This window comes from Tubulanus polymorphus, chromosome 9 (genome assembly GCF_964204645.1).
Source record: "Tubulanus polymorphus chromosome 9, tnTubPoly1.2, whole genome shotgun sequence".
NCBI classification, from domain to species: domain Eukaryota; kingdom Metazoa; phylum Nemertea; class Palaeonemertea; order Tubulaniformes; family Tubulanidae; genus Tubulanus; species Tubulanus polymorphus.
In genome coordinates, this window is record NC_134033.1 from 267,464 (window position 1) to 279,301 (window position 11,838).

The 11,838-nt window shown below is 44.8% G+C and overlaps 1 protein-coding gene across 1 annotated transcript; it reads left to right on the plus strand.

Moving 5' to 3' along the window:
- The first annotated feature begins 6,875 nt into the window (after positions 1 to 6,875).
- Positions 6,876 to 11,610, plus strand: LOC141910887 (uncharacterized). Its single transcript, XM_074801749.1, has 4 exons — positions 6,876 to 7,112; positions 7,408 to 8,537; positions 9,019 to 9,968; positions 10,211 to 11,610. Exons 2-4 carry the CDS (start codon positions 7,415 to 7,417, stop codon positions 10,556 to 10,558), a joined length of 2,421 nt encoding a protein of 806 aa, XP_074657850.1. The 5' UTR covers positions 6,876 to 7,112; positions 7,408 to 7,414; the 3' UTR covers positions 10,559 to 11,610.
- Positions 11,611 to 11,838: the final 228 nt, after the last annotated feature.

An 11,838-nucleotide genomic window follows, 5' to 3' on the forward strand; every position in this document is an offset into this window, starting at 1 on the left:
GTGAAACCGAATCTCCATTAGTCGGAACTATAGTCCGGAAATAGTTCGGAAATAAAGCGCATTCGGTTATTAGTTCCGACCACTAGTCGACTATAGATACGAAAACCGAATTTGGCCCAGGAGGACTTGCTTGATTTATACAGCTAGGAGGACTTAGTTAGTTTTACCTGCTAAACTCTTGGCGTCCGTTTTAACAATGACTCAACTTCTGAACTGTTTATAAATCAGTGTTTGTGCGACTGACTGATTTTGATAATTTGTTTGTCAGCTGGATTTCGGCAACTGCTGTATTTGATGTAATTATTAACGCTTTTATGAACTTTATTTACGTGTCAATCAGTTCAAACTCATATATTGATCATATACAGGGAGTTTCAGTATCAACGCTACCAGATCTAACCTTAAATTTCAAATCATATTCTTCCCATAAACCCCTTAAACTGTGTACATCACTGGAAAGCTTTAAATTTCCGGTACTGTAAGTGGATAGTCAGCACACCTGACTGGTCACTGGTCACCACACCTGACCGGTCAAACCCGACCAATCACCACCGGTCTATGGTCTAGAGGGTAGCATGCTCGGTCGGAATGCTGGAGTTGGCAGGTTCGAGTCCCGCTAGTGGCCTATTATTATGAAGTATTTTTGTTCAGGTTTTTGTGAATGAAAAACGGTTTTTTAACGAAACTCGTAGTAAACAATGGTAACAATTTGCACCTGGTGTTTCACACTGCAGTCGGGTTAGAGGGATGGGAGAGTATTACTGATTATTTCATTAATTAGACGTTTAAATATCAGCAGAAATGACACTCGACCCACCTGACACACTCACACAAACACCTGACACACTCGTGGGGAATGTTACTGGATCAAACAGGTGTTCATTTTTTAATTAGTTCAGTAAATATAGTAGCTATTATTATTCACGGAATTATCATTTAGAGATCGTCAGAGAACAGCAGAGATCAGCAGAGATCAGCACAACACAGCAGAGATCAACAGAGATCAGCACAACACAGCAGAGATCAGCAGAACACAGCAGAGATCAGCAGAACACAGCAGAGATCAGCAGAACACAGCAGAGATCAGCAGAACACAGCAGAGATCAGCAGAACACAGCAGAGATCAGCAGAGATCAGCACAACACAGCAGAGATCAGCAGAACACAGCAGAGATCAGCAGAGATCAGCACAACACAGCAGAGATCAGCAGAACACAGCAGAGATCAGCAGAACACAGCAGAGATCAGCACAACACAGCAGAGATCAGCAGAACACAGCAGAGATCAGCAGAACACAGCAGAGATCAGCAGAACACAGCAGAGATCAGCAGAACACAGCAGAGATCAGCAGAACACAGCAGAGATCAGCAGAACACAGCAGAGATCAGCACAACACAGCAGAGATCAGCAGAACACAGCAGAGATCAGCAGAACACAGCAGAGATCGGTTCATCGTACAGGACAACTATCTGTGATGGAACTCGAAGCGTCGTGAAGGATTTAAGGAATCGTCAGTGAGATCAGGTCAAAGTTTCTTCTCATAAACTCGTCACGGATATAGAGAAGTGTGGACTTGGAAATGTCTTCTAAAAGTCCTGTTAGATATCTACAAGAGGTGAATCCAATAGGAGAGTGATTCGGCTTCGGGTGAATCATGGTCCTATAGGAGAGTGATTCGGCTTCGGGTAGGTAAAAGGGTAGCTTAGGCTGCAGATTATCTTAAACCAACTTCGACTGAATAAATTGAAACTTGTGTTCAAGCTTAAAACATTAAGTATTAACGATGAAGTAGATGAAATGACGTGTCGTCGATATCAATTATTTCTCACAGCTGTTGCCCCCGTGTGTGCTCAATATCTGGGTTGACAAATGAAGTTGAACAACAGGGTTAAGTATTAATCAATCGTTATACAAAGAGTTCAGTTCAAACTGTTTATAAAATGGAAACAATATTCCACCCTAAAGTGGAAACAATATTCCACCCTAAAGTGGAAACAATATTCCACCCTAAAGTGGAAACAATATTCCACCCTAAAGGTTTTTTAAACATCTTACGTTTTCCTAAATTTATGAAGGATTTTTCATGAATTACCGAAAAGACGGAAAGAGTTTCCAAAACTGTTGGCTTCGGTTCATAGCATCTCAAATGTTCTCTTAAGCAGGTATCTGTCTGTACCCACAACCTCTGCGCCATCACCTCTCAAATGGTTAATGTCTGTCTAAACTTGATGGTTGTCTGTCTAAACTAATTTTCAAATAAAATGTCAGTTGTCCTGCGACAAGGGTTGTTGATACCTGGATGAATATGTTTTAGGAAAATGGCGAATCTCAGTATATTTGACAGCCGAATGCAAACTGTATTTCAACAAATATCTTAAAAAAAACTTGATTGAATGTTTTAACACTGGATCGATTCGATCTGGCATTTCTTTTGTTTTACTAACAAGCAGCATCGAGGTCCGCTTCGGGCTGTAATTAGGGTTTTAGGGTAAGTCAGATCCGCTTCGGGCTGTGATTAGGGTTTTAGGGTTAGTCAGATCCGCTTCGGGCTGTGATTAGGGTTTTAGGGTAAGTCAGATCCGCTTCGGGCTGTGATTAGGGTTTTAGGGTTAGTCAGATCCGCTTCGGGCTGTGATTAGGGTTTTAGAGTTAGTCAGATCTGCTTGAAGCTGTGGTTTGTCTCTCATTTCAGATTGTTAGGTGAAGTATAAACATATATATATATAAACATATTGATCTGACAAGTGACAAAGCTGGTTGTATTCAATAACTCCCCTCTCCCCACACTCCCCTCTCCCCTCTACCAACTCCCCTCTACCAACTCCCCACTCCCCTCTCCCACTCCCCTCTCCCAACTCCCCTCTCCGTGGATTCATAACTATTGCATCATATTGATTATAAAATACATTCCACATTTTGAATTGTAGGCCCTATGAATTCCGATGAAGTCAATATCGCAGCCAATGACGTAAGAAATGCGATTTCAGTAGAACAGCAGCAGCAGCAGCAGCAGCAGCAGCAGCAGCAGCAGCAGCAGCAGCAGCAGCAGCAGCAGCAGCAGCAGCAGCAGCAGCAGCAGCAGCAGCAGCAGCAGCAGCAGCAGCAGCAGCAGCAGCAGCAGCAGCAGCAGCAGCAGCAGCAGCAGCAGCAGCACATTGCATCTCATCAGAAAATGAATAAATCCACTTTACGGAATATCTTGATTCCACAAGTGACAGCAACATCTGCGAACGTTACTTCCGGTTTAATGAACACTGAATTGAACCGAAGTCAAATTGTACATTCGGTCGTTAGTGGAGACAAGGAGAATGTGAGCGTTAGTGGAGTGAATGAGGTTGGTGGGTTTAACAGGAGTGAACATAAACATGTAAGAGTTAGCGGGTCTGGTAATATCTCGGGTATCAAAGGGCACCACGTGACCGAATCGAAGGTTAATGTTAATGAGGTTAGACCGAACGGGAATGAGCGAATTGCGGCACCTGATATAAACTCAACTAATCATCCGAGGGTCGATACTCGACGGGAAGGGTTAGTTAAAGAAAATGGGAGGAATAAGATTAATGTGCTTCAGCGCCATGAAGTGAGAACTACTGGGCACGAAATGATAGAGGGCGAACAGGAGGGAAATCTCACTTTTACAAAACATCGCGTTGTGTCCGGGTTAATCGGGAATGGCGGAAATATCAGCGAGCATTGGGTAAAAACGAGCGGAGAAAATAGTCTGAAAGGAAACCAGAATTTTGGTAATATTTCTAATATAAGTGGTAATGATGTGAGGGGTATGAATGGAGAGGGTCGGGTGAATTTAACTAGGAATTCCGAGCGTCGTTTAAACGGATCTGGAAAAACCGAACTAATCGGTGGAACTAGTAAACTCGTAAATATAACGGGTAAAACAGGTCCGGGGTTACCCGAGACAATTCCCGTACCTTCTAAATCTGCTCGCTTCAAACATCGACCAGTTTTAAAAACCTCGGCGCAGATTGTTTCTCGATCGAATTCATCTCCGAGAGGTCAATTGATTAGTCTACCACCTGCTGCTATGTCAGGTTTAACAGACGGCGCCGCGCTGTTTGGTGGAAGAAAGACTCAAACTCGCGGCGGCGGCGGCGGCGGCGGCGGCGGCGGCGGCGGCGGCGGCGGCGGCGGCGGCGGCGGCGGCGGGGTCACCTCTAGTACTGCAAATACCGGTAACTTAAAATCATCGGGCCAAAACAATATCCTGAAATCACAGACTTCTGGGACTGTACTGGCGGGAGGGAGTAAAACAAATAGCCCGGCAGGTGTCGCCACTGGCAGCAACCAGACGAATAAAAATCAATTCCCTTTGAAAACGTCAGCTCAGAAAGTTTCCAAGAAAAATCCAACTTCCAGTAAAGCGTTCCATCTACCGGTGGCTTCATCGAGTTCAATATCAGGGCAAACAAACACGGCAAGTTTAGGAGCGCCATCTTCTGGAGGTTTAACACATTCTGGGCCATCAAATAAAAATCACCTCAATATCCAGACGTCAGCCCAAAATGTCGGGGCAGGAGGTTCCCTAACAGGGCAGAGTAAAACTGCTAATCTGGGATTGGGTGGCTCCGGTAGATCACAGTCTCATCCATTGCTTAAGACATCAGCCCAAAATGTTGGGACAGGAGGTTCCCTAACCGGGCAGAGGAAAACTGCTTATCTGGGATTGGGTGGCTCCGGTAGATCACAGTCTCATCCATTGCTTAAGACATCAGCACAAAATGTTGGGACAGGAGGTTCCCTAACCGGGCAGAGGAAAACTGCTAATCTGGGAGTGGTTGGCTCCGGTAGATCACAGTCTCAGTCATTGCTAAATACATCAGCCCAAAATGTTGGGACAGGAGGTTCCTTAACCGGGCAGAGGAAAACTGCTAATCTGGGAGTGGGTGGCTCCGGTAGATCACAGTCTCAGTCATTGCTAAAGACATCAGCCCAAAATGTTGGGACAGGAGGTTCCCTAACCGGGCAGAGGAAAACTGCTAATCTGGGAGTGGGTGGCTCCGGTAGATCACAGTCTCGGTCATTGCTAAAGACATCAGCCCAAAATGTTGGGACAGGAGGTTCCTTAACCGGGCAGAGGAAAACTGCTAATCTGGGAGTGGGTGGCTCCGGTAGATCACAGTCTCAGTCATTGCTAAAGATATCAGCCCAAAATGTTGGGACAGGAGGTTCCCTAACCGGGCAGAGAAATACTGCTACACTGGGAGTGGGTGGCTCCGGTAGTTCACAGTCTCAGTCATCACTTAAGACATCAGCCCAAAATGTTGGGACAGGAGGTTCCCTAACCGGGCAGAGGAAAACCCAAAATGTTGGGACAGGAGGTTCCCTAACCGGGCAGAGAAATACTGCTACACTGGGAGTGGGTGGCTCCGGTAGATCACAGTCTCAGTCATCACTTAAGACATCAGCCCAAAATGTTGGGACAGGAGGTTCCTTAACCGGGCAGAGGAAAACTGCTACACTGGGAGTGGGTGGCTCCGGTAGATCAGAGGTGCATTCATTGCTAGAGACATCAGCACAAAAGGCTGCAACACAATCATCCAATAAACCAGCAGCAGCTTTACCTGACCCAGCATCAGCAGCAGCATCAACGGTGCTGAGTGGCAACAGAAATATACAATCATTAGGGCCACGTGCGGTCGGGTCAGCGCCATCTACTGGGTTATCAGGGGAGACAAAAGTACGTGGGTTTTAACGAGTAAACTCCATTCTTCCTCGAGATAGTTTAGGCGAATTTATCATCGAGAATAGAGTAGGCGAATTTATCATCGAGATGGTTTAGGCGAATTTATCTTCGAGAATAGAGTAGGCGAATTTATCATCGAGATGGTTTAGACGAATTTATCTTCGAGAATAGTTTAGGTCAACTTATCCTCGAAAGTAGTGTAGGCGAATCTATATATCATTGTGAGTAGTTTAGGCGAATTTATCCCAGATAGTTTAGGCGAAGTTATCCAACGGCCTATCGTCAAAATGGTCAAAAACTCAAAGTGAAAACTGATCATAGTCAATTCCAGAGGCAGCAGTTTTATTTTCGACACGTGACTTGCAAATAACGATAATCAAAAATCAAATACGATTTAACAGGGGGGAAATCGCCTCTATTAACAAACGTGTGGTGCCCGTGGGGGCAGGGCGTTGTTCATTGGAAATTTTTGTTCAGAATGTAGCGTTGAGAATGTATCAATAAAATGTATCGATATATTTGAATTTGAGTTTGAGTTGTGTCTTGCGTAAAGAAGGAATCTGCAGTACCGGTACAGATCGGTGAAGGAATCTGCAGTACCGGTACAGATCGGTGAAGGAATCTGCAGTACCGGTACAGATCGGTGAAGGAATCTCCAGTACCGGTATAGATCGGTGAAGGAATCTGCAGTACCGGTACAGATCGGTGAAGGAATCTGCAGTACCGGTACAGATAGGTGAAGGAATCTGCAGTACCGGTATAGATCGGTGAAGGAATCTGCAGTACCGGTATAGATCGGTGAAGGAATCTGCAGTACCGGTACAGATCGGTGAAGGAATCTGCAGTACCGGTATAGATCGGTGAAGGAATCTGCAGTACCGGTACAGATCGGTGAAGGAATCTGCAGTACCGGTATAGATCGGTGAAGGAATCTGAAGTACCGGTATAGATCGGTGAAGGAATCTGCAGTACCGGTATAGATCGGTCTGGTAATTCATAAGTCCGTTTCCGTGTCCGCTACTTCAACGTCTCACATCGAGGATCAATAATGTTAATTTGATTTTGACTTGAGTTCGATGGTCCGGTCCATGAGTCCGAATATCAATTCAATTTAAACTTTGTTGGAGTCATCAATTAAATAAAATTAAATTTATTCGTTATCAACCTCTGAAAGATCGTCAATAAATTGGAACGAAAGAAAGATGGGAAAACCGACAACTGTGTCAGATAGCGGTAATATCACCGAGTTCTGTTTGTCGTAATCAGTGACAGTGTAATCGCTGCTGACCTAATTCCCGATGGTAGTAATCAGCTGATCAGCTGATCAGTTGACGAAGTCGAATAGCTGCCTGATCACATGATTTTTCGAGTCTTAAACGAGTAAATTTCTTCAACGGTTTTAACAATAAAAGGTACGTGGTGTAAAATAATCGTGTCCTGAGTCTGTGTCAATAGACCTGTCACTGGCCGGGTCGAGAGTCTGGAGGAGGGACCAGGCAGGGGGGCGTAACTATCAGTCAGCTGTTCTTCTTTTCAGCTGCCCGCCTGCTGCCCCTAGGCCACCCCTACCCCTCACAGCCACCCCACCCCAGCCCCTCGGCCATACCAAACCAACCCCTCACAGCCACCCCAGCCACTCGGCCATACCAACCCCTTAATCTCCTTGTCGTCAGTTGTAACTATTTTGTTGTGATTTATATTTTATAGATTGATAATGGTGAAGTTATATCTGAGAGGTCGATGGTGCCGGACCAAACTAAAACAAGTATTCTTCATTGTTATGATGGTAACGCTGGCCGTCGTGGTAACCAATGTAGTTTACGGGTTTATCTCGACTAATAAAACATCGACGGGAGTTGAGTCGGCGGGCTCGGCTCCCGGCGGGCCCGTCGCGGGCTCGGCTCCCGGCGGGCTCGACGCGGGCCGTCGTAGAAAACATCATAGACGCAGATTTAAAAATACGAAGAGTAATGAATTAATGCAGATTTGTCGCGTGGCGCCGTTAACTTTAAATAACAATCAGAATAAAGCTGCGTTTCAACAATTACCGCCATTAAACTGTCCCGGTCCGAGTCCTGTATTCTACCTAAAACACGGCGTGTTTCACGTGAATGAGACTAGTCTCGGGGAGCGTCTCGGGACCGCGGCTAGGACCGCGTCCCGTCCCGCGTCCAGTCATTTTAAACGCTGTGAATATCGCGCTATTTTACGCCGGAACGATAATTATCACGTTTATTCGACCGTTCATTCGAGAACCGCTAAATTCTCGCTGAAAATTCTGCACGATTTCTTCCGCGTCGGGTGCTTCCTGACGGAGCCGTCCCGTCGACGTCTCGAGATACAGGCCGGACATCGGTCGCGGGACTTGAAAGCGGCGCCGGACTCCGTTTTGGATCGCGATGAAATCGCGGACGAAAAACGTGACGATTTTAACAAGAAAATGAAAAAATCCGAATTAAAAAATCTTCTTAACGAGAGAAAAAGCGGGAAAAAAATCAATAATCAGAAAATCGAAACTTTAGAAGATGAGGAATTGGTTGCCGCGGAGATTCCAGATTTCGACCAGTTTTTCGTACAGGCTCGGCCAAATCCGAAAGTCTTCACAAGAATCGAACAACAACTGCGCGATCGCAAACAATCGTCTATCGTTACTACGGAAACTACGCGACAGAAGATGAATGTATTGATTTTAATCGTCGATTCGATGTCTCATTTGAGTTATCAGAGAAATCTACCAAAAACTTACGCATTACTGAAAAAACTCAACTCAGTTATAATGAATCAGTATAATATTGTAGGGGACGGTACTACTGCTAATATTGTACCATTACTCACAGGTATAAATAATAGCCCCCTCTCCCCTCCCCTCTCCTCCCCCTCTCCTCCTCCGTCTCCCCTACTGATAAGTACAGATAAAGCAAACCCCTCCAGGGTCCCCTATAACTCCTTCATTCCTTAAAAACTCTTAAATGGGAAATGCTTTAAAGTCACCCGATTGAAACTCAGTTAATTTGAGCAGAATAGCTGAAACTCCTTTAAAACTCCATCTATCCTGGGCTCACTTTCATTAAAATGATTAAGGCCTAAATCGATTATTGAAGATAAACTGAAATTATGAAGAAATTAAATTGATTTTAAGAGTGAAACCTTTTTGTGAAACGGTGCCCAGGACCAGGACTGATCTGTAGGGACCTTGAAGCAGCAGGGTCAATGTAGACAGTCACCTCTATAATATGAGTATAGATACATGAAATCACTATAGATCTGATGATGTCATAGGGGGAATAATGTATATAATAAATGTATTGTGTATTGTAGGTAATTTAATAGAAGAGTTACCGGAAACTCGTCCGGGAATTCCCGATACCTCGTACGTGGATCGATATCCGTTTATCTGGAACCGTTACGAGGAACGAGGTTACGCTACTCTTTACGCCGAGGATCAACCGAATATCGGTACGTTTAATCTACGTTTAAACGGTTTTGAGGAACCTCCCGTCGATCATTATATGCGGCCATTTTGGCAGGCGGTTGAGGACTCGTCGCTGAACGACGCCAGTCATAAATTCTGTCTCGGATCGAAACCGAAGCACCAGTATTTGTTGGATTACGCGACGGACTTTTTCCGGAATTATCGAAACGTATCGAAATTCGCCGTGGTTTTCCCCGGAGAATTAACGCACGAGGACAACAATCCGGGTCAGTACCTTGACGACGACCTAGTTACCACGATTCTACGTCTACAACACGAGCGCCACCTGGAGAACACGTTGTTAATCGTAATGAGCGATCACGGCGCTCGATACGGGGGAGTACGCGATACTCCTCAAGGTCGCGCGGAGGAGCGTCTGCCGATGATGTCCTTAACGTTCCCGCGCTGGTTCTACAAGGAACACCCGCGACTGATGAAGAATTTACGAGCGAACGCAGATCGTCTGCTGACTCCCTTCGACGTTCACGAGACTCTACTCGACGTTCTAAATGAGAACACGGCGCAGCGTTCAATCAGGTACAATCAACGCGGTATCAGTTTACTGCAGCAGGTACCGTTAAACCGCACCTGTCAATCAGCAGGTGTACCGATACACTGGTGCACCTGTTTACTAGGCGTAGATATCGATACGGTCGACCAGGTCGTTCAGAAATCGACCGGTTTAGTCGTCGACTCAATGAATAAATTAATTAAACCGTTTATTGATGACGATGTCTGCGATGAATTGACTCTCGATAAAATCTTGAGCGCCAGAAAATTCGCACCCATCGAACAGGTTAGTTTTACTACGAGATATTTCAGTTTGATTGTACCCAATTCCACTGTGGAACTGGATCCAGTAACTGTGGAACTGGATCCACCGCTGTGGAACTGGATCCACTACTGTGGAACTGGATCCACTGCTGTGGAACTGGATCCACTGCTGTGGAACTGGATCCACTGCTGTGGAACTGGATCCACAACTGTGGAATCGGGAGTTGATTCATAATTAATCCAAATTCTTCCATTTTTTTTCAGCTTCTCGAATTTTTGGATAAAAACGAAAACAAGAAGAATATAAACGGTAGACGTCGACACCAGGGGGCGTTAGCGTACCCTCACGTGACTAATTTCACCGAACGGGTTCGATTGGACAAGATGTTTTATCAGGTGACATTTCAAACAAACCCTAATAAAGGCTGGTACGAAGCTACAGTAGAATATGAACAATCCACAGATAAATACCGTGTACTGCCGGATATCAGTCGTATTACTAGCTACGGTAACCAGTCGCATTGTATCGTTAAAACAGCCCCTCATTTACGTAGTTTCTGTAACTGTCGACAGGGCGCAGCACCGGTTACTAAACAATCGCAATATCATTAAATTATATTCATTCCGTAAAGCCATGAAATATAGAGACTTTTAGCGAGAGACTTATTCAATAATAGAGTCAAATTCTTTTGAGTCGTAGCTTCTTGAGTCCTAACCTCTTGAGAGTTGTAGCCTCTTTGAGTCCTAGACTTTGAGTCCTAGACTCTTGAGAGTCGTAGCCTCTTTGAGTCGTAGCCTCTTTTGAGTCCTAGACTCTGAGTCGTAGGTCTCCTACGCTGAATTGTGATATGTATGAAGTTTGTGGGATATATTTGCACCGATAGTCTTGGTATATATAGAATATTGTCTATCTCCTGTTGTGAGGTTTATTGAGGGCAATTTCAATGATAGTTGAGTTTAAAGTCTTCACAAGTCGAGAACTAGAACAAACAACAGAACAGTTCAACTATTGATTTCATCAATGATTTATTGATTTGAAGTGATTTAAACTTTCAAGGGGAAAGGGGGTTGAGAGTCAGGGGGAGGGGGTTGAGAGTCAGGGGGAGGGGGTTGAGAGTCAGAGGGGGGATTGCGTTTTAATAGTCTCAGAAACCAGAGTAATCTATTAATGAATTACTTACATGAAGGATTTTATGTTAAAATAATTGGTGCTATTAAATTGTGTAATCAATGATTTGTATATAGAATTTATATGTATGTATAGTTTAATTGTGTCTCCCTCACTTTATTCTGCCTCAAGTCGCAACCTAGATCCACCCCTCCAGACCCCCTTCACGTAGGACAGACCTGGTTCAACCTAGATCCACCCCTCCAGACCCCCTTCACGTAGGACAGACCTGGTTCAACCTAGATCCACCCCTCCAGACCCCCTTCACGTAGGACAGACCTGGTTCAACCTAGATCCACCCCTCCAGACCCCCTTCACGTAGGACAGACCTGGTTCAACCTAGATCCACCCCTCCAGACCCCCTTCACGTAGGACAGACCTGGTTCAACCTAGATCCACCCCTCCAGACCCCCTTCACGTAGGATGGACCTGGTTCAACCTAGATCCACCCCTCCAGACCCCCTTCACGTAGGATGGACCTGGTTCAACCTAGATCCACCCCTCCAGACCCTGCTCACTAACTCAATTTCTAGCTTCTGCTGATTATTTTTAATGGTTGATGAACGCTAAATCATAAATTTTTTTTAATGAAAATATTTTTGAAAAATTTATTGTAAAAATTACACAATTTTCTGATGATTTTTTGCTCAATAAAATTCTTATAACAAGTTTATTTTGTACAAAATGAGTTTTAATGTTTGTTTTCTGGCTAAAAGGAACCAGC

What these genes read in the sequence shown, in the direction of transcription:
- LOC141910887 (XM_074801749.1), top strand. Translation starts at nt 7,415, where the DNA reads ATGGTGAAGTTATATCTGAGAGGTCGATGGTGCCGGACCAAACTAAAA. An exon ending in TATTGTACCATTACTCACAG is followed by an intron (nt 8,538 to 9,018) that starts GTATAAATAATA and finishes TGTGTATTGTAG; the next exon opens with GTAATTTAATAGAAGAGTTA. An exon ending in AATTCGCACCCATCGAACAG is followed by an intron (nt 9,969 to 10,210) that starts GTTAGTTTTACT and finishes ATTTTTTTTCAG; the next exon opens with CTTCTCGAATTTTTGGATAA.